The 23,831-nt window shown below is 42.9% G+C and overlaps 2 protein-coding genes across 2 annotated transcripts; both read right to left on the bottom strand.

Moving 5' to 3' along the window:
- Positions 1–494: 494 nt before the first annotated feature.
- On the bottom strand, positions 495–6,973 carry cldn7a (claudin 7a). Its single transcript, XM_076724920.1, has 4 exons — positions 6,425–6,973; positions 3,485–3,649; positions 1,885–1,969; positions 495–1,704 (listed from the first exon to the last, which is right to left on the bottom strand). Exons 1-4 carry the CDS (start codon positions 6,645–6,647, stop codon positions 1,536–1,538), a joined length of 642 nt encoding a protein of 213 aa, XP_076581035.1. The 5' UTR covers positions 6,648–6,973; the 3' UTR covers positions 495–1,535.
- A 4,353-nt stretch (positions 6,974–11,326) lies between these two features.
- chrnb1l (cholinergic receptor, nicotinic, beta 1 (muscle) like) lies at positions 11,327–23,126 on the bottom strand. Its single transcript, XM_076724929.1, has 11 exons — positions 23,027–23,126; positions 20,469–20,602; positions 20,128–20,172; positions 19,622–19,731; positions 19,285–19,393; positions 19,018–19,165; positions 18,589–18,774; positions 17,852–18,075; positions 17,566–17,744; positions 11,670–11,808; positions 11,327–11,467 (listed from the first exon to the last, which is right to left on the bottom strand). The coding sequence occupies exons 1-11, from the start codon at positions 23,124–23,126 to the stop codon at positions 11,327–11,329; spliced, it is 1,515 nt and encodes a 504-aa protein (XP_076581044.1).
- Between the last annotated feature and the right edge of the window lie 705 nt (positions 23,127–23,831).

Below are 23,831 nucleotides of genomic sequence, written 5' to 3'. Positions count from 1 at the left end.
TATTGTATTCCCAATAGAAAAGAGACAATGGGTAGTGTTGTGTTGACTCTGTGAGCATATGCAGAGGGACAAAACTTCTGACTCCATGACCAGTATACAGTCACATGTAAAGGAAATTTTAAACTCCTTCCTTATTGAAAAATCCAGAATGGAAAAATATTAAGTATTGTTTATGTCAGAAGTTAAAATGCTGGACACAAGATGTCTCAAAAAGAGCAAGTTTCCTCATCGCACATAATTAAGTTATTTGGTCTTACTGTATGTTGCATATAAATATATTAACACATTAGTGTATTATTCTGCACAGTGAAGCTCAAACATCCAAGTGAAATAGCAATACAGTATCAATACAGTATCGTGGTGCATTCGCTGTCTAGCACAAGGAAGAACAGGTTTTGGGATATGTGTCAGCTGTTCTCAAGTCTGGGCTCTTTGTGTCTATCAACGAAAAAAGAAACTGCTGTATAACCATATATTATGACCACCACACCATTAACAGTGTTGCAATATCTTTTTATTGTTTGAGTACTGTTGGACATGTTAAAATCTTCTTTCATTCCTTTTTCATTCCACCATTATCCGCTACAGTAAAGGAGCCAAGTGTACAAAACTATGACATTTAAAAAACAGCCCACACTGTTCAGATCATCAAACATCTTTAAAAAAAAAAAAAAAAAAATACATAAGAAGGCTTGATTATCTCTGAAAGCTAGAACTGGGCCACAGTGAACTACCAATTCTATAAATCTACACAAGAGCCAAGTCTTCATCCTACGTTTGACAAAATAAATAGAGGCTGTTTAATCTCATAGTGGTGGATATGGAAGCTATTAGAGCGATAATGGCACAGTGATTACATAGCAAAATATTTCATATCAGAGCAGGGTTTGTAACAGACTGGTATGAAGAGCTGCAGGACCTGTAGTGAGGGTTGTAGTAAAAGGCCTGTGTGATGCGGTCACCTTATACAGTCAGCCCTGTGTGTGAAGTCACACCCTGCTCATCCTAATGTCTATTTTCGAACCACCAACAGTTCATATAAAACGCTGTATTGTCACCCTGTCTCTCTGTAGTACAGGACCCCTGAGGCGCTGCCGAGCCACCTAACTGGAATTGATTGCTTTCAATTACATGGCAAACGCTAATAGATGCTGGTTCTAACATGGAGGTGTAAGTGTTGGCTATAATCCACCATTTAGGCTACATTTCAAGAGGTTACACCCCGTGGGCTTGTGTATTAAGTCAGGGGATCCAATTAGAATGTATTTGTGAAGATCACTTGTAAACAATTGTGGAATGTACGGACGGGGTGAGAGACATCATTCATGAAACAGCTGAGAGTGCTGCGGGACAATCAGGGGGTTATCAAAGGTCTGCTTGAACAAAAAGAAAAGAAAGTCCCATTTCTGTAATTCTTTGCCTCTATGATTCGCAACCACCCATTCACCTTCCTCACTGGGGCTGCAGGGGGGTGGATGGGGGGGGGGGGGGGGGTTCTTCATCAACTTCTGTTCCCAAGCTGTGGGGGGGCACTCTCACACATATTCTTTAGTGCTGCTCGGCGGACCGGAGCGGGAACTGGCCATGGACGGGTATTTGGAAACATGTTTCTTTCGTGGACATGAAGCGGCCAGCATGGCTCCACCCAGGACATCCAGTAGGGAGCCGCCCCATGCGATGAAGATGGCGGCGCCAAACTCAAATCTGCGGCAAACGACACGGTATTAACCAACGGTTTCAAAATAAAAGCTCAGATTTCCAATTACAACAACCTACGGAATATAGTTGCTGTTATATTCTTAAATGATTACGTTAGCTCCTTGGGGACTATGCATATTCAGTCTCTTGCTGAGAAAGAAGACAGTGTGTTTTTGGGTTACTCACTTGGTGTTGACTGGAGTGTAGGGATTATAGAAAGCCCGGATCACATTATGAGCAAACCAGGAGCACGCCACGATGGCACACAGCCCTGAGAGGGGAGACAGTCCACAACAAAGATCAATCAGCCATCAGCACATCATCAAAACCCGAGAGGGTAGACATGCTTTTATCCCCTTTATAGGCACCAGGCGGCTAGCTATTGACTCCAGCACAATTAGCTTTTAGTGTTTCTGCTCTCTTCAGAGCCAGTTAGACCTCTTATGTTAGAATCAGTGCCAGGAGTACCGGTCTCATTCAGTCTAATGACCTCTGGAGGACTGGACCAGAGGAGTGGGAGGAAAGTGTTTTGGGCTGGGGATCAAACCTCCTCCTACCTACCATATGATGTCCACTAGATCTAAGCGAATGTGACAATGATGATGGGAGCTTGGCTGGGTTTTGATCAAATATTATGTAGCCAGATCTGTATTGAATTGCATAGATCCCACAGACAATGATAGAGACTAGCATAGGTGCCATACAGTGACCGTCATGTGGTCAACAAAGAGTCAGCTGATTCTATTGTGCTAAAGTTAACAAACCAGATAGAATGTGCCCAGAGCCACACTGAACAATGGTAGACTGAACAATAATTTTACACTTTTGTCATGTATCCTATTACCTTTTAGCTGCTCACATGTCACTTTTGTAAGGGTTACAGATTGCAACCAGCTGAATACTCCTCGTATCACGCTACCCTACAGTGGGTGCTAAAACTACCAAAGGCGCTCTGCGTGGAAGAGACCCCCCTCCCTAGATATAGAGAGCTCAATCTAAGATAACAAAAACATAACAATTCTTTTTTTCTGGTGATTATACACACATGAAGATGGAATTATGAATACTATATTACATTTCCACCAATAGATCCCCCTAAATCTTACACTGAGGTTCCTTAAAGTGTTCCAACTGTTCTTGACAGCTACTGGACTGACTACCATTAAATTTAGTATGCACACTCATGTCCCCTCAGGATGAATTGGTGTCATAACTTTCCAATTGACTTTGATTAACCTTTGCTATGTGTTTAGCACTAATTAGCAAATGTTATCATGCTTATACTCTAATCCAAAATGCAGTACACGGTAGACATTATACCTGCTTAACACAGCGTGTTGAGGCTCAGCATTGTGAGCCTGTTAGCATGCTGGTGTTAGCATTAAGCTCAAAGTAGTCTAATTACAGCTCTGTATGCCTGGGCATTTATAAGATTGCACTGTACTTAAGTGTCATCAACAATGCAGTCGTCTCATACGGTAATGAACGCCAAGGGATTTTGTATATTAAATGTAGTACATCAAGGTCTGATTACAATTAACATGCATCAGAAATGTCAGTGATGATGCAGTTATGAGCACTGTTGCCACACTGTGAGCATGACAAGCAGTCACAATGTGTTTTACCTAATGCTTGAATGTTTTTCAAAATTCCAGTTTTTTGGGAACATTTGGTCACATCTGACATCAAGCAAATGTTGGTCATTGTAGAATAAGAAAGTGCTTTATCAAAACTCCACACTACATGTACAATGGTTCAATTTCTAAAGGAGCATCTGTATCTTCACCTCCCACTAGTAGGATGATGCCTCCTGTCATGGCGATGCGGGACTTGCGTACTTTGTCACTCCCTGCACAGGTGGTGCACTTCATTCCCATACAGGCCACACCCAGACCGGCAATGGACACGATGATGCCAACTATCATCAAGGCTCGAGTGGCCTGAAGAGAACCTGCGGCAGAAAGAATGGAAAAAATGATTAAATATGAGAGGAGAACAGGAAGAGTGTGTTGCTTCTGTTAGAGGAGGCAGTGAATAGACTGCCTTTTGTTTTGCGGAATGTGGGGGTGAAGCTTAAGAAGATTAAAAAGACACAACACTGCAAACGCACAAAGAGCATCAAGTCAAGTAATCAATCCAGCTCTATATGCAAAGTGCAAATCTGGAGGCACAAACTGGGAAATGATAAGGAGGGACTAATAAACAGGCCTCAACCTATCAGAGAGGCTTTATGTGTGTGTCCAGAGGTTGTGAATCACATTCACATTAGCCTGTCAGGACATTTTAATGTACGCTTTTCCTGGAAGAGAAACCAGGGGATACACATGAACACACCCCAGCACACACAAACAGAAAAAAAACACCACACTCTTTCTTTATGTCTCCCCACCCATCTGTTGCTGCTCGAGAGGTGGAGACCTGCTGAAACACTGCTGCTAGGATCCTCATCTGTCAGCCTCCCCCCCCCAACCCTATAAACCTATCACAGGGTGAGCCCTTCCCCCCCTCACCCTCCACCTAGAACCAGTCTGTGCCAGTCTAGTCCATCCCTGCCATGCCCCAACAAACAAAACCCTCCAGCAGCGAGGGAGGGATGATAGAGAGAGACGGAGGATGCAGATGAGAGAGAGAGTGTGCAAGAGGGGTTGTTAACTCTAAAAAGTAGTAAGACATGAAAAATAAAACATCGGTTATATATTAAAGAGAGCAGGAAGCACAGTATCCTGGCTTAAAGTAACAGCACCTGCCACAGAGGACAAAAAGGGGAGATGCTTGAGAAAGGTCATACACAACTGTACCATAGAGTAAGATCATTTTAGCCGACTATGATTCCACAGTATACTCAGGGGCTCTGGGGCAAAAACTGGCTGTGGCTCCCAATCAAGGTTCTGCTTGTGGTAATTTGGTTAAGCACAAGTTAATTGAGCAATCTGCACATCTATTTTTTTAACAGGGCCTTTTCCAAGACATATAATAATACAAGACATCCCCCGCTAAAGGCTCTTATAGTTTCATCTAATACAATACTTTGTTATTGGTATTGCAAGTCCAACTCCTTCCAAAACATGTAAGAGATTATGACAAGAGATTATCGCAGTTGATGAACCTGAGGGTCTGAGATCCAAGGCTGACTGCCAGCTTTTCCTGGTTAGTATTCCCGCTCAGCATTAAGATTAGATTAGATTAGATTCAGCTTTCTTGTCATCGTCAGAGTGCAACGCAGAGACAACAAAATGCAGGGCAATTAAGACTAATGTAGATACTGCAGTGAACACAATGCAGTTTTTCATAGAAATCAGCAAAGAAAACAAGAGACAGGTCATAATTGGCTTGAAGAGCAAAGAGTCACAGCTCTCCCTGAAGCTTGCTGACCTCTCATACGTCATCAAACGAGGCTAAAATCTGCAGATCCCCAAGTGTTAAAACCAGAGCCCAGTTTGTGTTGAATTAGTGTGCTGCATCCCTACATGAAAGAAGTGTGTGTGCGTGTTGGGTGATGTTCAATAGATTGTTCAGATGCCTGTGCTGCAGCAGCGGCGTTACCATGGTCACCCTTCCTTCGAAGATTTGAAAGTGAATACTTTGGCAACATCTTCAGTAATGAGCATCAACTGTTGCGGCGTTTGGAGTGTGGCTTTTATTTCATGGTGGCCGAATACAGAAGTGTGTGAAGTTCTCGATCACCCAGATGTTGGGATACACTGGGAAAAACTCCACGTTCATCCATGCTTCTGGAAATGTATGTCGGTCTTGAAGATGTCACTCATCCAAGAGGCTTCATCAAAGAATTAGCTCTTCAAACCTGGACAAGGCATCTGCTGTGTGTTGAAGTGTGAGTGCTTGGGTAAAGTTGGGAGGTGGGGTGGGAGGGTTTCCCAGAATGGAGCTATGTGTGGGCGAGGTTTCTAAGGAATGCACTAAGGAACAGAGATGAATCTTTTCAATCCCTTTCTAACGTTTTCTCCTGGAATCGGTCCCTGTCTTTATAACAGGAAGAAGACAATGTCCCACTGTAGAGGCAGATTACAGTGGGCTGCACCTGCTGAAAGTAGAGTGCGTGCAGTCAGTAATTAGTGCGGGATGAGCAGGTTATACCCTGAAGTGGCAAACTTAATCAGTGTGGTCCATTGAGGTCTCACTCAGGTGAAGCTTGAGCAGGTGGGTGTCCAGGTGGAGAAGTCATGAATAAGACACTGTGTGAAGCAGTTTGTATGAGCTGCTGGCAGTGGTGGATGGAGTGTTTGACATGAGTAAAAGAAGCAGTACTACAGTATAAAAACCCTGCATTCAAATCTTACTCAAGTAAAAGTACAAAGCATCAAAATGAAAGTATCAGAAGTAAAAGTATCATTATGCAGAATGTCCCATTTCAGAATCATACATACTACTGGATTCTAATTAGTGATGCATGAATGTGTTTATCACTTTAATGTTGCAGCTGATAGAGGTAAAGCTAATTTTAATCACTTTATGCACCATGTTGCTGTGTTGTTTTATTAACAGGCTCAATTTGCAAAGTAAGTCCCAACTAGAGCTGTCAAATAGATCTAATGGAATAAAAAGTACAAACTGTGGAAGTAGAAGAATGAAGCAGCAGAAAGTAAAAATACTCCTGTAAGTAACAAGTACTGGAGGCTGCCTGTACTTAGTTCCATGCAGCTGGAGCTTTAACAGGCTTTTTTTTTTTTTTTTTGCAGTGATGATTCAGCCCCAGTGGATTACTTACTGTCGAGCTGCAGGATGGAGTCGTAGATTTTACACTGGAGCTGTCCGGTGCTTTGGAAAGCGCATGACATCCACAGTCCCTGGTACATGGCCACCGCTGTGATGATGTTGTCCCCGATGTACGCGGACATCTTCCACTGCGGCAGTATAGTCCCGATGATCAGCCCGACGATGCCAATTAGCGACAGGAAGAATCCCAGCAGCTGAATCCCGGAGTTGGCCATCGCTTTCCAAAAGAGTGTCCGTCTGTAAATGATATTCAGTGAGTGGGGTCTTCAGATCCTGTATCCCCCTCCTCCTCTGCAGACTGTACAGATGTTTCTATTAAGATCACTTTGTTGTATTGGAGTGATGCTAAAAAAGCAGCTGATGGAGTCCGTGTCGCTCCTGAGTTGTGTACCGGGGGTCTTCAGTCGGGGGTGGGCATCAGATGTGGGTGATGGTGTGAAGTGGGTGTAGTTACCATGCCCGCTGATGCATGGAGATGCAATTCTCTCTGTGGTGGCGGGGAGTAGCTGCTGGGAAATGTCCCCTCTGCTTCCAGCAAAGCAACAGGTTGTCTCCTCAGGCAAGACTTTGGCCAAACTTTTCTGCTGGGTCACATTTTTTCACTGTCTCCAGAGTCTAAAGCCAGAATATTTACCCCAATATAAGCATCATGTTAAATGAAGTGTCAATACAGACTTATTCTAAACTTCTAAAGCTTCTTATGGAGGAAATTAAGGAGAAATCAAGAGGTTTAAAAAGAGTATCCACCCCCCCCCCCCTTCCCACTGCCAGAATTTACCAAGCATGAACAAAGATCATCATCATTTGACCTTAAATATTCTTTTTTTCTTTCCCTTTAGTCCAGAAATTGTGTGTGTATCTGTGTGCGTGAGAGTGCATACAGTATACACAGCCAACATTACTCCCACTGACCCAGATGGATGCTATAACTCCCGTGCTGTCACTGTACAAAGCAAATTAAAGTCCCAACGGCCCTTTTTACCACACATCACCAGCCTCTGGCTCAGAGCAGATTCATGGCCTCTCCGCTGATACTGATGTGGTAATGAGGTAAACTGCCGGGTGAGACTGGAAACATTAAATACTGGATATGTTCAGTTACTGGAGGAGCTGGATGACGACTGAACCACAAGGACGACTCAGCTGGCTCATTATGTGACGCTCACATTTTGTTTTTACAGTAAACTGTCATTAGGTTAGAGGTAAATCCTGTTTGACTTGAGAAGACATCAGTGGGATTGCATTGCCTCATTCAGTTGCTTTATATGTATCTGTTTCCTGGATATGCGCAGCTGATTTTTTTTTTTTTTTTGTTCATAACTGTTGACCAAATTTTCATTTTAGAAGAGAAACTTTTGTTGTGTCTCTGACGGATTCAATATTGCTAGAAAAAATACCAAAAGCAGAAAAAGATGAATATATTTTCTGGCTTTCTGCTGAAAACCTGGTGATATTTAGACAGCTCACTGGGGACCTGATGGACTGTTTCAGGACATATGGACCACAGAGTGAATCCAGCCAGACTCACCTTCAGCTCAGCATGTCAGAGGGGAAGTTTCTGTCTAGTTAAACCTAAATAAATTTCATTATTTTAATACATTTAGGAGCAAAAATCAAGTTGCAAATCACCTTATACTTGATTTTAAAAAAAACAAAAAAAACAAAAAAAACAAAAAACATGCATTCGGCTTTATTCATCAATGAATTCAACATTACTTTACCTAACTGGAGGTGAGCATTTTATACCTCCTGTTACGTATTAATATTTTACAATAGGATCAGTTCCATTAGGTGCATTAACATGCCAGCTGTGGCCCCTTCCTGCAGTGAATGGACAAAAACCAACAAACAATAGTGAGCATTGTCCACATGAGAGGTCAGCTGTGTGTGTGACTTCACACTGCGGCGAAACAATAGTCCTCCAGCAATGGGAGAGGAAGTAATAACCCATAAGCCTGGAGGAAGCTGTCCCCACTGCCAGGTTAATGGGAATGTGCTCACCTACTGGCTGGATAACCAATTTAAAACGTAATGAGGCTTTGCCAGATTATTCTCACAGGTCTGTTACTGCTCCACCGCTCTTCTGCCTTGAACAGTTTGTTCATTTTCTCACGTTCATGCCCTTTCCACCCCACCTTCACCCACATCTTCTCTCAGTATAACTCTTTTCCCCTGTACTGTATCTGGGCTTGGGTGACAGGCCTCAAGTCTTAACGGTTGAGGCCAACAAATGCCTTATTGTTGCTGGGGAGGGGTGGCCCCATAGCTCAAGGAATCTGTCTCACTTTGATACAGAGGTTGATGAGGAGGAGGAGGAGGAGGAGGAGGAGGAAGAGATGGTTTGAGGGTTGAAAGAGTTGTTAGGATCAAGGTGGGAAGGAAAACATGAAGGAACTGCGATCAGAAAAAAACATATCAAGATAAGAAAGGTGAGCACAAAGAGCTTTGGGAGATGTAGAGGAGGAAGATGAGTAAGACAAAGATCAGGGGCCAGTGTCGGGCCTACCAGTGCTGTTGCCACTGGTAACCTGATTTATCTGATGTCCTCTTGGCTGCTTTTCCTCCCAGGTCCTGGACTGCAAAGAACACAAAAAGAACATTGCTCTTTCCCCCCTCTGCTCTCTCTCCTCATTCCCCTTTTACTACTTTCTTTCTGAACAGCGTAAACACACATTTGTCTCGCTGGTTCAGTCATTGCTCAACGCTCAATAGGAGCTGAAAAAGAAAACAGCTAAATCAGCCCAAAGAGGGGCACTAACAACATTTTCTCGGGGGCTCTCCCTCCCATTTTGGAGGCCTCCTCTGGGTCTGAAGTGAGCAAGTGGAGTGCAAATCCAATGATTGAAGTCCTTTAAGTGCCCTTGGAAGTCACTGAGCCATTGGCAATAAAACACGCTGGGCCCACGGTTTTTCCCTGAAAAGCTCAGAGTGCGCAAATGAGGGGGATGGCGCCCTTCTCTACATGTCCTCCGTCTTTATCACCGACAGTCTTCTTATGCAACGAGACTTGGCTTTTGTGCAGCAGCAGCAGGACGGGACCAATAGATTGGGTTCTTGGTCTTGTGGACTCATTCTTCTCATCTTCCCTCTGAGACAATGAGAGAGAGAGGTGTTCTTTTTCCCTTAACAGCTTGGCAAGTGCCACATGCAGGGGTAGAAACATATTTGGACAGACTGGACACAATGAATACAATCACAGACTCTGTGGCTTTCTGCCGCACGTCAGTGAGCATGAAAATGGCTACGATACAACTGTGGAATGTGAGACACCGTAATCAGCTACAACAGAGTGTATACTAAATTGAGTGAAATTTGGCCCCGTACAGACATGTACAGTCTATGGCCCCCAGCCCTATGTAAGAGCAAGGAGCCCACTCAGAAACAGGCCTGTTTGTGGTCAATTTGCATCTCTTTGTGGCCCCTGAGTCTGTACCTGGTAGGTCTGTTCAGTGATCCGTCCATCAATCAACAAGCCAACTGTCTATCACCTTCTGACTCTGGTGGGGGTGTGGCAACACGGATACATGCCATTGTTCCAATGTCCGAGTTTCTCTAATCTGCCTCTGATGGACGTTGGATGAGCCTTTCAAACATTTTTACAACTACTGGGATTTTGGAATAATGGACAGTCTCCAGGGGGGTACCAGCCAATCACATTTCAGGAGGGAGTCTTGCCAAGACAATGTGCATATCCAAAACTGCAAATGATACTCGTTATTATTAATCACCAGTAACAAATAGTGGTATGTTTAGATCTAAGAGTAGATTGTAACAGCTCAATGCCATACCACATCCTGCACTCCTACACATAGTTTCTTCCTGTAAATCGAGTAAGTGAAGAGATGATCATATTCGAGACAGCACACAGGAAAAGAAATCTTATTCAAGTCTGAGACTGTTGTGTTTTTGTCACCTTATGATTTATGCTGATTAAACTGCAGCACTGCAGCTCCGCTCCACAAATAAAACTTGATTTATCTGGGGATACGTGTTCAAGAGCGACTGAAGCAGGAATGTTATTGATGTCTTCATGAAAGTCAGAGGTGGTGTTGTGAGCAATCACTTAAATACGGAATGAGATGACAGTGTAGCTCGTGATGTGACAGAAAGTGAGCAGAAACCACAGAGAGTGATGGCTCAAGACGTGGCAACAAAGTGGAATAGTACTACATTGAACCTTGTGTTTTGTTGACATTTCCTTCCTCATTGCTTGAATATTTTCCTTTAGATACAGTTTTTATTTACTTCTGGCTTTATTAAAACCCAGTTCTTATATTCATAACTAATGGGAGAGAACAACTTAAAAAAAATGGCAAAAAGAATATATTTGTCTTTCAACAGTAATTCTCATCTTTTGAATGAACACTGTATTACTGCCCTCTACTGCCCACAGGCCAACATTACAACACCTAACTGTAATCACTGTTCTTGCAGAGGTCAGCAGAGTCAAAGACAGACTAGTGGTTTCCCGCATGGGGCACAAAGTCCAGCACATTCCTGCTGAAGGAGACACTTTCAATAAAACAAACACTGTCACTTTCAAGAAACATGTATTTAGACTCAATTAATGAAGGTCACAATGTGTTAAATACTTGATTTCAACAAAAAATAATGCAAAGGCACTAAGTGTTACTGCATATACATTTAGCTTCTGTAGATCTATGCATGGATTCTGTTATCATGTAGGCATGTGCACATGGTTCTACTTTATGCAAAAAAAAAAAAAAAAAAAAGCCACATTTTCTTCTGCTACCCGACCTTATAAAACATTTCAGAGGCTGACAACACAAATATGGAATAGGTGTTTATGGAAAGTTGGGTCTGGTGATCACAGAAATCACCGGTAAGAGGACGTGACAACCAAACAGTGTGTCGAGCTCCAGCTGTACTTGTTCTAGGGGAAAGGGTCATCGGGTGTATAGTTGAAACTGGCATCCAAAAACATGGCCAGCGTGCCCAGAGTGGTGATGATGACAAACAACCACAGGAAGAGACGGTCCACCACCAGGGCGATGAACTGCCAGTCTCCTGTCATCTGCAGGGAACACACACACACACACACACACACACACACACAAAGGCACTCACTGTAGCACTGAGTCAGCAGTGTACTATATGAATGCAATGACACATGAACATCGTTGGGGCATGTTTGGAACACTCTGTGCTCAGGAGCTGCAGACACACCGAATAACAAGCTGCCTGACGGCGTGTGTCATGTTGTGCACATTTCTCACCGTGTCGTCCACATCCTGCTTCTTCAGCTGCTCGGCCATGTATGTCACGGCGGCGATGGCTGACTTCAGGTTGGGAGGGAGGATCAGACAGTAGCTGTCAGTGTCTGGGAGCCGCTGGAGCTGCACTGTGCTCTCACACCTTAAACACAGACAGACAAGAGAGGTTTCAACAAAGAAGTGGGAAGGTAGGATAGAAAGTCGAATATATGCACTGAAACGCTGACACAAGGATTCTTTAAAAATGTTATCACACTACTACTTTATATATATGTGTGGAGGTGCAGATTACTAATGATGGTGCAACATATGAAATGCAAAACTGAAGGTGCATCTGTGTTACTTAACATTTGCTAAAAGCCATCACATCTGTGCAACTATCTTGTGCAATATTGCATATTTTCTTACTTTGCTTATATATTTTTTACTGTTACATATTTTCTACCTTGCAATACTACAAGGACACTGTATTCTATTATTTATATCTTCTCATGCACAATTTAAAATTTTCCACCGTGAAACTGACAAGGCAGTATTTTCTTCTTATACTCTTTTGTATATAATGTACATATATAGTTGATTTTATTTTGTATCCTTTTTATTGTATATCTGTTCCTTTTTATTCTTGCTGCCTGTAACAACTAAATTTCCGTGGTGTGGGATCAATAAAGGTTTATCCTATCTTATGTTGTAAATAATACAAATTAAAGGAATAAAGTATGAATGGATATTATAATATTATTTGATGATCAGCATGTATTTTAATCTTATTCTTATTAGTTATTTAATATTCGTTACATGCAGTTTGTGTTTTAAAAAAATCTAAATCTTAATATAACTACAGTGAACACGTGGGCAATGTAAGATGCTGTTTCCAAAAGAAGCACCTTCTTATTTGACGCTGTCTCTCCTGTGAGGAGTGTCATGCTAATAATCCTCCTCTGGAAGAAGTTAAAACATGCAGCAACACCCTTCACAAACACTCCGTAAGACCAGATTTATGTTGCGTATGTCATAAGTCACGAGCACGGCATTGTTCAGCCCTGCTGGAACAAACCACCACTGACATTTGCTGTCCACTGTAGGACATACAGTACAGATGTAGATGTCAGTGTTGTCTCTTCATAACATACAGTGTGTGTCCTTGTCTACCCTCTAGCCACTGACAGGCACAGCTACTACAGGCCCCTTCCTGCAGCTCCTCTGAACCCTGAGTGACAGCAGCAGCGCACTCCTGACACAGAGGTGACATTGACACAACACTGGGTCAACATGTATGTGATGCATGACCCCGTCGTTCTTCCCCTCACACAGCTGCTCCATAAACCAAAACATATGAGCAGAGAAAAGGTCTTATTGACAGCGTTCTCGAAGTGCCTTCATGCTTTAGTGAGTGACTGCTCAACCATAAATCACTTGATTATATGCGAGGAATTGAATCAATCTCTACATTTTTTTTTAAAATGCTTGAAAGCAGAGAGAAAAATACCTTATAATGCCTTCAAATAAGGATTTGCATGTTGTTTATTTAACTTGCATGTGGCAACCCAACAACAGACTGTACACTGTATTTATACAGCAGGTCAGGTCATAGATGCTCGTGTCTGACCACAGCTACACATGTTGAGGCAAACACTTGCACAGGGTGTTAAATATTTGCTACAGACCACTCTTCCTCCTGCTGCCCTGTGCTGTCCATCACCCCATTCACCCTTCACCTCTTGTCGAACTTCTTATATAAACACTGTATTTAACATCCTCAGTAGAACAAAATGTTCAAATAATGCTCAGCGTATTTACAGAGCATCTTTTGGTAACATTTATATTGAGATACACATATTCACCATCGACTCTTCTACCTCTTACATGCCCTAACCCCGAGAATAAGGCATTAATAAGCGCTTCACAATGACTAATAAAGAAGCAATATGTTACTAATTTGCATGCTAATAAGCAACTAGTTAAAAGTAAATATGTCTACTTTAATATATAATGTGACCCATCTTTCTAACTGAGAAATATTAGAAAGATTTATTGCAGGATCAATAAGAACTAACCGACAGCTATATGTTCAAATACTATGTATTTATTTCATGTACATTGAAACCTGATTACTCATCAACATTGCTACAATAACAAGTGATTTACAGCATGAACTGTACATGCATGTGAACAGCACACATCAATCCTTCGGTTAAACGCCGTACCACTGCACAATGAAGGGTTTTGATTGGTTTGATTGATTTCTTTCCTCTGCACCAGGCTTCTCTTTCTCTCAGCCCTGTGAGAATATGAGACTATGAATCTGCTGAGGAGGGAAAGTTATGTGTGAGTGGGGGAGAAGTTGGTTTGTGGTAGGTACTCATGGGCAGGTGAGTAGTTAAAGGGGAAGGTTCCTACTCCTGCATGTGTGTGGGTTAGGGTTAGGGGTTATGTACAAGGTGAATGGCTTGTCTGTGTGTTTCTAACAAGCTCTGCTGGTTTTGGTTTCCTTCTTTTTCATTGTTGTCACATGATCACTAAAACATTACTGAAGGAGAGAGTTCAACATCGACGAGTCCTTTCTTTAAGGCACTTGGCTCGGCACCACAATGCACCTGTCAGCATGGCACTTCAGTACATGTCTAGAGTACATGCAGTCCACGTATGTCGTGTATATAGTGCACATTCTGCATGCTGTTAATAACGTGCAGAGCCCCCGTCACCAGAGAGGGGAAGGCGTCAGCGAAGGAGCAAGACGAGTTATCAGAGTCACAGCGAGACAGCGTGGCAACAGATGGACTGCTAGACAATAAAAAGGAGCTGCAGCAGGAAGGGTGTTGGATGTGTGTGTGTGTGTACTGTATGTGTGTGTGTGTGTGTGTGTGTGTGTGTGTGTGTGTGTGTGTGTGTGTGTGTGTGGCCACAGCTCACGGCAGAGCTATGTGGTGCTCTACATGCTGCGTGCCATTGACATTCCAGGGCTTGTATTCATTACTGCAGATACATGGGGCCCTTCTCACTATGACACACATACACACCCTTACTAACAGTATGTGTACAGTACTGTTAGTGTATACATATATTTACATGTGGATACACCACTATTGATGCGTACTCACTCGCAAAGAGTTGTGTTACAGATTAAATACGCTCAAAAGGAGTTGCACATTCAAGCAGCGCAGATCATGAAACATGCAGACGATTCCCATGAATGTGTTGTAAAAGACAGAACCAGCTTCTAATGAGCCATCTCACAAGATATCAAGATAAACAGAGATGGATGAAGGCAAAGACACACACGTGATGGTGCCTGACAGTGTGACCACCATCTCTCCCACATCAAAACCAATAAAATTCTCCTCTGCTCCGATCACTCAGCGCCAGTCTTCTCATCCACTCAACTACCCCTATCTACTCTTCACCCTCCCTCTACCTCCCTTCTCTGGGATTACCCCCTAATGCCCAACCTAAACAGAGGCTTAGTGGCTGGCGACTGTGGACGAGGGTGTGGGGCTTAGCTGGGGCTGAATCTGATGCCTTTGGAACGGGATGAGAGATGCCCAGCACCAGGCCTGGTTCAGGGGACTGTGGAGCTGTTTATGATGCCATGGCTGCGTGGCAAGGCTGAGGCCTTCTGCCAGATTAGCCAGAGTAAAGCCAGCATGATTTGAGGGACAGTACAGCTTGGAGCAACATTTTAGATAAAAAAAAAAAAAAAATGTATCTTTTGATAACCTCTTTCACAGACTGATATACCGGATAGCAACTCATCAGCTCATTAAAGCTTTAATTTATTCATCTAAACACCCAATGGCACAGTAGATCATTGAAGAGAGGAGGGTAGTTCTGAGCTAATTAGACAAAGAAAGAGCACCAGCTGCAGAAACTCAGCAGAAAATAGGAAAAATAAGTCCAGTATACACTGCTTGATTAATAGGGGACTGACCGGCAGAGCTAGTTGTACCGAAGATGGATGCAAAAACAAAACAAACTAAGTAAATAAAAAAATTTATTGCCATGTTAAATTACTATGCTTTCACAGAATGGCAAGTTGGTGTTTTTCTTTTAACCAAAATGTACCATCGCAATGTAGAATGCTGGCAGGAATAATGGCTAATGTTGGTCTGCCGGTTCATCAACCACTTTGTTCCAGACTGAAACCCTAACCTTATTCAAATTAACACCACATAAAAGAAGAAATAATTTGAGCTGTGTGAGAGGCTGAACTTACTGTACTAAATGCTAATGCAAGTGTGCTAGCATGCTCACAATGCTAACATGTTGGTGTTTGTGGATGGGTGGATAAAACTCTAAAACACAAGGACTTTTACCCAGGAGGATTTGCATATCATAGAGCAGTGGACTATTGGCCTTTGTGGAGGTCTTCGCTCTTCAAGTGCCCTTCCAGTTTGAGGCTGGTATCAGAATGCAAAAAAAATTCTCTGGTGCTGAATCATTAATCCTTCTTTTTTGCTTGTCAGAGTATCTTTCATGTGGCTGAAGTCGATGTGTTATTAAATGTGTGAGGCTGAAGGAAGTGCACATACTGTTACTGTCTTGGCAAATTCCCTGAGCTGCTGTGGTGATGGTGGTAATTCTGCCAAGTCTAGCACGCTGTGTACTTTACTATAATAGCTAGTCTGGCATCAGATCCAACATTCACACTTTGGCACACTCTACAAAGAAGATTCATGCCTGCGCTGGCTTTTATTAACATTAATAGAAATAGCTTTCTGCTCGTGTAATGTCAGGATCAGCACATCTTAGTCCAGGAGGAGGCTGAATCAGGATGAATGACTCTCATTGCTATTACTTCAGGTCTATGGTGTTTAACAGTCTTGACAGAAAGGAATATAGGCACTATAACTTTTTGTCAGTTTATTTCTCTCAGTAGATCAAACCATGGTTTATCTTTGGAGTTTAATCCAATAAAATTTGCTGCATATATATGTTGCATATATATATATGTTTAAGTGATGGCCTTTAAAGTCTTGCCATTCCCATTTTCGTTTGTGATATCTGTTTGTTCACATGAAGTTCTAGAGTTCAGTCAAAATGATTACTCTTTTGTATGATTAGGCATGTAGTTTATTTCTCATACTATCCTGCATTCACTCCTCACACTCTCTGTCTTAGTATGTTCGTGCAGCTGTTATGTGAGCCTCTCGACCTCCCCATCAGCCTGTCAGTCCACAGAGTCATCAGCCGCCACAACCACCACCATCACTCATGTTCGGACTCCATGAGGGGATTTATCGTGCTGCTGCTCAGGGCGATGCACCTCGATTACTGCAGAGTCTAAGCTCCAAAGACTTTCAGACAAGACTTAATTATCACATATCATCTGTCACAATAAACAATTATCTTTATGTTATTCACTCATCTCTCTTGATTGAAATGCTTTATGTAAAGCGTTCTGCTGGACAGCTATACTGGTAGCAGTTGGCATAAAGAGGTCTAATGATTCTTGTTATCTCAGATTTTTTTTTCCCTCTTTTGTCCTGAGTGTAAAAGAAATATGAGAAGACGTTTTCCGACTGATCTGACATGGGAAGAATCTCAGAGGAAGGCCCATTCTCACTATGTTCTGCTTTATTAAACAGATTTTTTCCCTGCACACAAAAAATGAAAATTCATTGTGACAAATGCACTGCAGTGCTCTTAAGAAGCAAAAGGAAATACAATTTTAATGCATCTCTGTCTGCGTATCAACCTTGTAAGTGCTTGTAGCCTTTCTGTGAATGTGATGGCCTTCAAGACAAACTGACAAAGTCTTATCGGTTCAACAGAGTGCAGTTATGACTTTTATGATAAAACTTTTTTTCTTACTTTATTCTGACCAAATGAGACAGTATGAGTCATTACTATGGTTGAGTCACGTCTCTGATGGATCCCACATTAGTAATTGTCGTCTTACCTGCCTCTCCAGGGTATAACGAGATCAGGGTTGATCTTGCGAAAGAAGTACTCTCCTCCAGGCTGCCTGCCATTGAAGATTCGGAGAGGTGTATCATCACTAGACTCCTTCTTCAACAGAGGCTCCTCTGGGTTTGGCCTCATCATGCCGATGTACCTGGGCAGGAAGTGAATGAATACCTGCGAATTTGAGGTTAAAACAAAAGAAAAGAAAGAAAGCAGGGTTCTCAAGGGTACTGAAATAGCCGAGATGGATGCTTAGTGAATTTGAATATGCGTGGTCTCACCCTTCGAACCCAGTTTGGCATGATGTGTGTGCTGGGTGTTCGGTGGTGCAGATTGAGGACGACCACACTGAGGATGACAGAGAAAGTGACCAGGATCATGGTGAACATGACGTAGTTGACAATAATTGGGATGCCGAGGGACGTCTCAGGGACCTTGTCAGCCAGAAGAAGCATGAAGACAGTCAGAGCGATGAGGACGGAAATGGAAAGAGTCATCTTCTCTCCTGCAGACAACAGGGGCAGTTTAGAGGATTAATTATGACAGCGGAGCAGTGAGTGCTCCTCTGCCGGCTTCTGTTTCATGTTGACAAGGGTAAACTTCATCACATGGTTACATTTGATTGTTTGCCGTGGATAAACACGTAAATAATGAGTTGGCTTTGTCTTCAAAAATTTGGACATGTTTGAGAATGCAGAGAAGATAGCTGAGTGATGTTCGAACTGTTTGCCATCAATCCTGCTGAATCTGTATTTTCCGCTGTCAATGAAACATCAAAAATCTGGTGACACAAAACCAGAGATTGACAAAGTACTGCAGATTCCTCGCCAAGGTCGCTTTCCTTAAATCTATAATATATCAGTAAATTCCTTCAAAGGCTGCCTTTCCTCATGAAGGAGTCTGTGTTAGACACATGCTTCTTGTTGTGACACTAGATGGTATATCTAGTCTCCCATCCTATATCCCATCTTGGCGGTGATGTGTAGTCACAATGTCAAAACATGTCAGATGTGCTGACCTGCTCCAGGAGGCAGGTAGAAGACAAATATAGCCAACACGCTGGTGAGGATGCAGGGCACGATGATGTTGATGATGTAGAAAAGAGGCTTCCTCTGTATGATGAGGTAGAAGGTGATGTCCTCATACAGGTCCTCCTTGACGTTCTTTCTGGAGGGTTTGTGACAGATGGCCCATTCTCCGTTTTCTGTGGAGAAAGAGACGTGCAAGGTGATGAAGACGATGAAGCTCTAATGAGAGTTCAGTCAGGAATGAATGTTCTTTAGCATGCTTAGGCCTGGAGCTTGTTTCTCAATCAAAGCTGCACTCACTCCTCATGCATGCTCACTCATATCTTATTTGGCTGTCAATTTAATGCAATCCAATGAATATCAGAAGGTGCACATAAACAGGACTATCAGATGTGGATGAGGTCACTGAGGGCACCAACCAGTGAAAGCGTTCTCATCTATGACAATCTCATGAATCTCTTTGCCATCGTCATCCAGAAAGTACTGCAGCTCCACCTCAGAGGCATCATAGGTGTACGAGCGGAAGACCATGCTGCAGTTCTGCCAGTCAAATGGGAAGTATGACACCTGTGGGGGTGGAAATTACAAACCGCTGCATCACTTCTCAAAGCAAAAGGAGATATTCACAAAAATGGAATTCTGGATGAAAGCTTAAAGTAAAACACTGTGACCCTTAAAGGCTGTACCTCTATAGAGCAGGAGCTGCGGTAGATGGCAGGGGGAAGCCAGTTGACCGTCCCATCACTGTAAACCAAGACGTTGACGTAGAGAGCCACATCAAACTGACCGTCATTACTGCAGAGAGGAAATAGGAAGACAAATATGAGGCTTGTATTTCAGACATTTTAGTGCAACGCCAATTCTAAAAGAGTTGGGACAAGTAAATAAAAACAGAATGCAAACTGTTAGCATGTTGGCATTTTTCATGCATAGAATCCATCAGCTTTGTCTTTGGTTCACTTCCTCTGTTAGTTATTTACTGACGGGTGATATGGACTGTGGCGCTGCAGACCGGACACTCACTTGTTTATGAGGTAGATGTCAGGACGCCAAACCTTGCCGGGAGGAATCCTCAAAACATCAATGTTGTCATATTCCGCTGGATTCCATGATAACCTGTAGTCTGACCATGCCTGGGAAGGGAGGGAGAGAGGGAGGGAGGGAGAAAAGAGCAAGGAAAAAGAAAGTGAATAAGAGGCACAGCAGAGCCGACACCAGGTGAAATCATTACCTCGGCGCCCTGTTACCTCTGTCATTTACATCCTAGTTTCTCCTGTCTTTGATAAGTCATTTAAACCCCTCTGATCTAGACACACACTCAAACACCACCGTCACAAACACTCGAGCCGTCCTGCATTCTAATTAGCGAGGGCGAGGGACAAAAACGAGAGAGAATAAGAGAGATAAAGCAAGAAATAATTTGCGGTTATAAAAAGTGACAAGTCCATTTGAGGGCAGAGCGACAGAGATAGGAGTCAGAGCAGCAGAGCGAGGCTCGGTGATGAAGATGAATGTTTCCCTGCTCGTACCAGATTCATGAACACGTTGGTAGTCATCTCTTCGTTCTTCTCATTCTGTAGCAGGGTAGAGAGACACAGAGACAGAGGAAGAGAGATGGGGGACATGCATTAGTGATGCCACCATATCTTGTTGTGCATGACAGTGCTGTTACTTTCAATCCTGCTCTATGCAAACTAATTGGGTATGGATGAATGGATGACCGTGCAGCACAGCCGGGCCAACAGTGTGTGTGTGTGTGTGTGTGTGTGTGTGTGTGTGTGTGTGTGTGTGTGTGTGTGTGTGTGTGTGTGTGTTGCATGTACTGTCCGTGCATGCTGCCTCCATCTCGCATGTGTGTATTTGTATTTACCAAGCTGACAAGCTGAGAGAGGGTCATCCCCACCCGGACCATCACCTTGTCCTCCCAGTAACGAGCCGGTCTGACTTTCATGTTGTAGTTCTCGAAGAGCTTCTGATGGAGCCGCCGCTCCGTGTCTGAGGCTCCTGGATGAAAGGATGCATGCAAAGAGTCAGAAAATTGAGAATATGAGTGGGGAAATGATGCCTAATGAACCAAGAGCCACCGCCACCTCAAAAAAAAACAAACAAAAAAAACAAGTATAGCAAAGTATGGTGATGAAAAATGAAAAAACAAACGAATTGGAAAAGCACAAGTGGAATATTATACTGAGTGAGTGAAAATGTGTGAAATGTACAGAAACCACATGGACCTGCATCATGTGAATTACAGGTTAAATACCTGAAAGCCATATGCGCCTTCATGATAGGAAATTTAATCACACATGAAAAGTCCAAAAACTACATGAACTGTTTTCACATGTGAAATGATTCAATTCTTGCTATTTTGCAAGATATCATAATTTGGTCATTTGAATGTACAAACATTGTAATAAGTGAGGAAATAGGACTAGAACGAGAAAGACAGCACACATGACACCCATTTACACTAATTGCTTGTCAGTTGTCATATTAATTTTGAACTGGTTATGCTGATTTAAAAAGGATTACATGGTTTTGAACCAGTCTGCTTGTCTGAGATAATCCTGGGAATGTTTGAATTGATTTTGATCTGCATATTTCTCTTTTTTTCAATTGTTTTGTTTTTATCTTACTTTTCTATTCATATACTTTAATTCATTCTTGTTGTTATTTTGCTGTGCAATAGTCTGATACTACTTCACTAGCAATCTATCTATTGTCTTATTATTACTATACAAATAAATTTTCATTGATTAATGAAGAATAATAATCCCAACAAAAAAGTAAAAGAATGAGAGTAGAAAAGGCCAAGCAGCAAGTGAGATGAACAACATAACCAGAGCACATGACACATGGCACTGACACCCTGACCACAGCATGTTTGTTCTCTATGGATCAGTGAGTCAGCCCCACAGTGGTCAGGGCTTCAGCTCCCACTGGGATGACCAATACTAAAAATATACTGTGCGCTTATGTATACTCAGTATGGGTACTACATTTTCTGAATCATAGTCTAATTTGTCATTATGCCTCTGATCTGGAGATAAATACTGGAGGCATGGAAGAGAAAAATCATGAGTAAAAGCAAATGTGTTGTTCAAGGAGATTTAGTTTGATTCTGTTCATCTGGCAGAAGAACCTCTGCCACAGAAATTGGGTTTTATTAATTAGTTATCATTCGCTCTGAGTAAAGGTGTGACATCACATTTGAAGCATCAAACAATGAGCAGAATTTAGCGCTCTGTGTGATGACAGGCGTCTCCAAAAATGCGTTTCAATTACTCCTGATGATGGACTGGCTTGCGGTCCAAATATGTGAGAAAACAACATGTGGTGAAGGCAGAGAAGGACAGACAGGACATGCAAAAGAAGCGGTCACCAGGGCAGGTGCTGTGTGATGGGTAGCAAAGGTGACTGAGCTAATGTAATTGATATGCAGCAGGGGAATGGGATCAAAGGGATGTCTGGGATACCAGCTCCATCAGCGCCAAAAATAGACTCTGATTAACAAACAATGATGTGTTAATATGATTCATTATATGTTCCAGAGCAGGGCAGTATTTGGGTTTTTGGTTTTCAAGTGGAGCAATAATCTTCTTTGACTGGATACAGAATAAGGACTTCATTCCACTGAGCCCCCCCTCCGGCGTCTCCTGTTTGTTTTCTCTGCCTCTTGCTGCTAGCCCCTCTCAGTACAGTTCTAGCTATAGGACAGAGGGAACAGGAACAATACACCACAAACCCTGTGGAGGTCAGCGAGCAGGGCAGGGAAGCATTTCACTTTGCTCTCCCACTGTGGGGTCAGAAGGTCAAAGTCAAAGCCCCTCAGCTGAGTTCAGATAAGGACTAGTCATCACAAATCGATTCTAATTTACCCCCCCCCCACCAAAAAAAAAACAAAAAAACAGAGGAAGTGGAATCAATACCAATTTAACTGAACTGATGTGAGACGCTTGTCTGTTATCTGATCATACCATAGCAATCCTGAGTTAAAAAAATGCCCTGATTTTAAGTGCATGCTCACAAGCGGAGGTGGGAGGGATTTTCTTCTGGGCAGCCCAACAGGAAATAGGTACAGTAGTGGTGTTAGGACAGAGGAATGAGAACACTGCACAGCAGGTCGCCAACGAGCACAGGGCAACTGTTTGTTTTCCAAGCACGATATGAGGTCAAAGGTCAAAGTCAAAAGCAGTCAGGCGTATCTGTTTTTCTTTCTCCTCTTTTCAGTATACAGTTCAACACGCACACCTTCATTTCAAAGGCACAGGAGCAATATAATTCTGTTTGTTCAGAGTGAACAAATTCAGATGAAGAAAAACACATTTTATGTCAGTTTTATGGAAATTTCTTTGAAAACGTGATAACCTTTTGTGAAACTCATTGAGTCATTTGAACAAATGAAACAAGCATTCTATAAAATGTCCTTACCGGCCAAAGTGAAACAAAGGCAGCTGCATATGATGATAAATGCGCTCATCCTCACAGGAATGTTCATCCTCATCTTCATTTGTCCAATCATGGCAGTCATAGCATCTTACACTTGTGTCAGTCAAAGGCCGCGCTCCCCGCTATACGAGCACTTTGACCTCTCTGCACCCTCACCTGGAATCTAGATGGAGCGTCCTGAAATGACACACCTTTCTGGCTTAGTTACATGGACACCTTCAGCTGGAACACAACGAGCTGGCACCTTCAGCAGCACACGGCGTTCAGCTAATGGCTCTTTCTCCCGTCCCTTCGTCTCTTTGTGGCCATGGCTCCATGGGTGAAACCACGGTCTGATTGGGTGCGCGTGCTGGGAGTGACGAGAGGGCGGAATGTGTTTGCACTGGGAAGCCTGTGGGGCAGGCACCTGTTGGTGTTCACCAATCTGAGGTTAGCACAGTGGGGACGGTGGGTGGGAGGAAGAGGAAGTGGAGGGGGTGGGATGGAGTGAAGGAATGGCAACGGGCTATGGGTTATGACAATGGAGATATTTTTGGGGGGAGAACAAGTGGGCGGGCTGGAGCGTGGAGTTCATTGGGACGGCTGACTTTCTCTGTGGACGAGGGGTGATTGTGGTCGTTCGGAGCCGAAGTGGTTCACAGGTGGCGTCTCTTACTCATTTCACTGTCTTCATCCTTTAACTGAACTCTCCCCTTATTCCTTTTCCCTGTTAAAACAAATCTCCACCACCTCTTTCATCCCTTCAAACAGTCATGTCCATCTTCCCGCCTTTGGTGAGTCACTCCCA

Source organism: Chaetodon auriga, chromosome 24 (assembly GCF_051107435.1).
Source record: "Chaetodon auriga isolate fChaAug3 chromosome 24, fChaAug3.hap1, whole genome shotgun sequence".
Lineage (NCBI taxonomy): Eukaryota > Metazoa > Chordata > Actinopteri > Chaetodontiformes > Chaetodontidae > Chaetodon > Chaetodon auriga.
The sequence above is the reverse complement of the archived record's forward strand: the minus strand, read 5'-3'. Positions and strand labels throughout refer to the sequence as shown.

Excerpts from the sequence above, each read along its gene's own strand:
- cldn7a (XM_076724920.1), bottom strand. The coding sequence starts at position 6,647 with ATGGCCAACTCCGGGATTCAGCTGCTGGGATTCTTCCTGTCGCTAATT. Across the intron at positions 3,650-6,424 it reads CTCCATCCTGCAGCTCGACA|GTTCTCTTCAGGCCACTCGA; the intron begins GTAAGTAATCCA and ends TTTCTGCCGCAG. Across the intron at positions 1,705-1,884 it reads TACACTCCAGTCAACACCAA|ATTTGAGTTTGGCGCCGCCA; the intron begins GTGAGTAACCCA and ends CGTTTGCCGCAG.
- chrnb1l (XM_076724929.1), bottom strand. The coding sequence starts at position 23,126 with ATGACTGCCATGATTGGACAAATGAAGATGAGGATGAACATTCCTGTG. Across the intron at positions 20,603-23,026 it reads CCTTTGTTTCACTTTGGCCG|GAGCCTCAGACACGGAGCGG; the intron begins GTAAGGACATTT and ends CCTTTCATCCAG. Across the intron at positions 11,809-17,565 it reads GTTATACCCTGGAGAGGCAG|GTGTGAGAGCACAGTGCAGC; the intron begins GTAAGACGACAA and ends TCTGTGTTTAAG.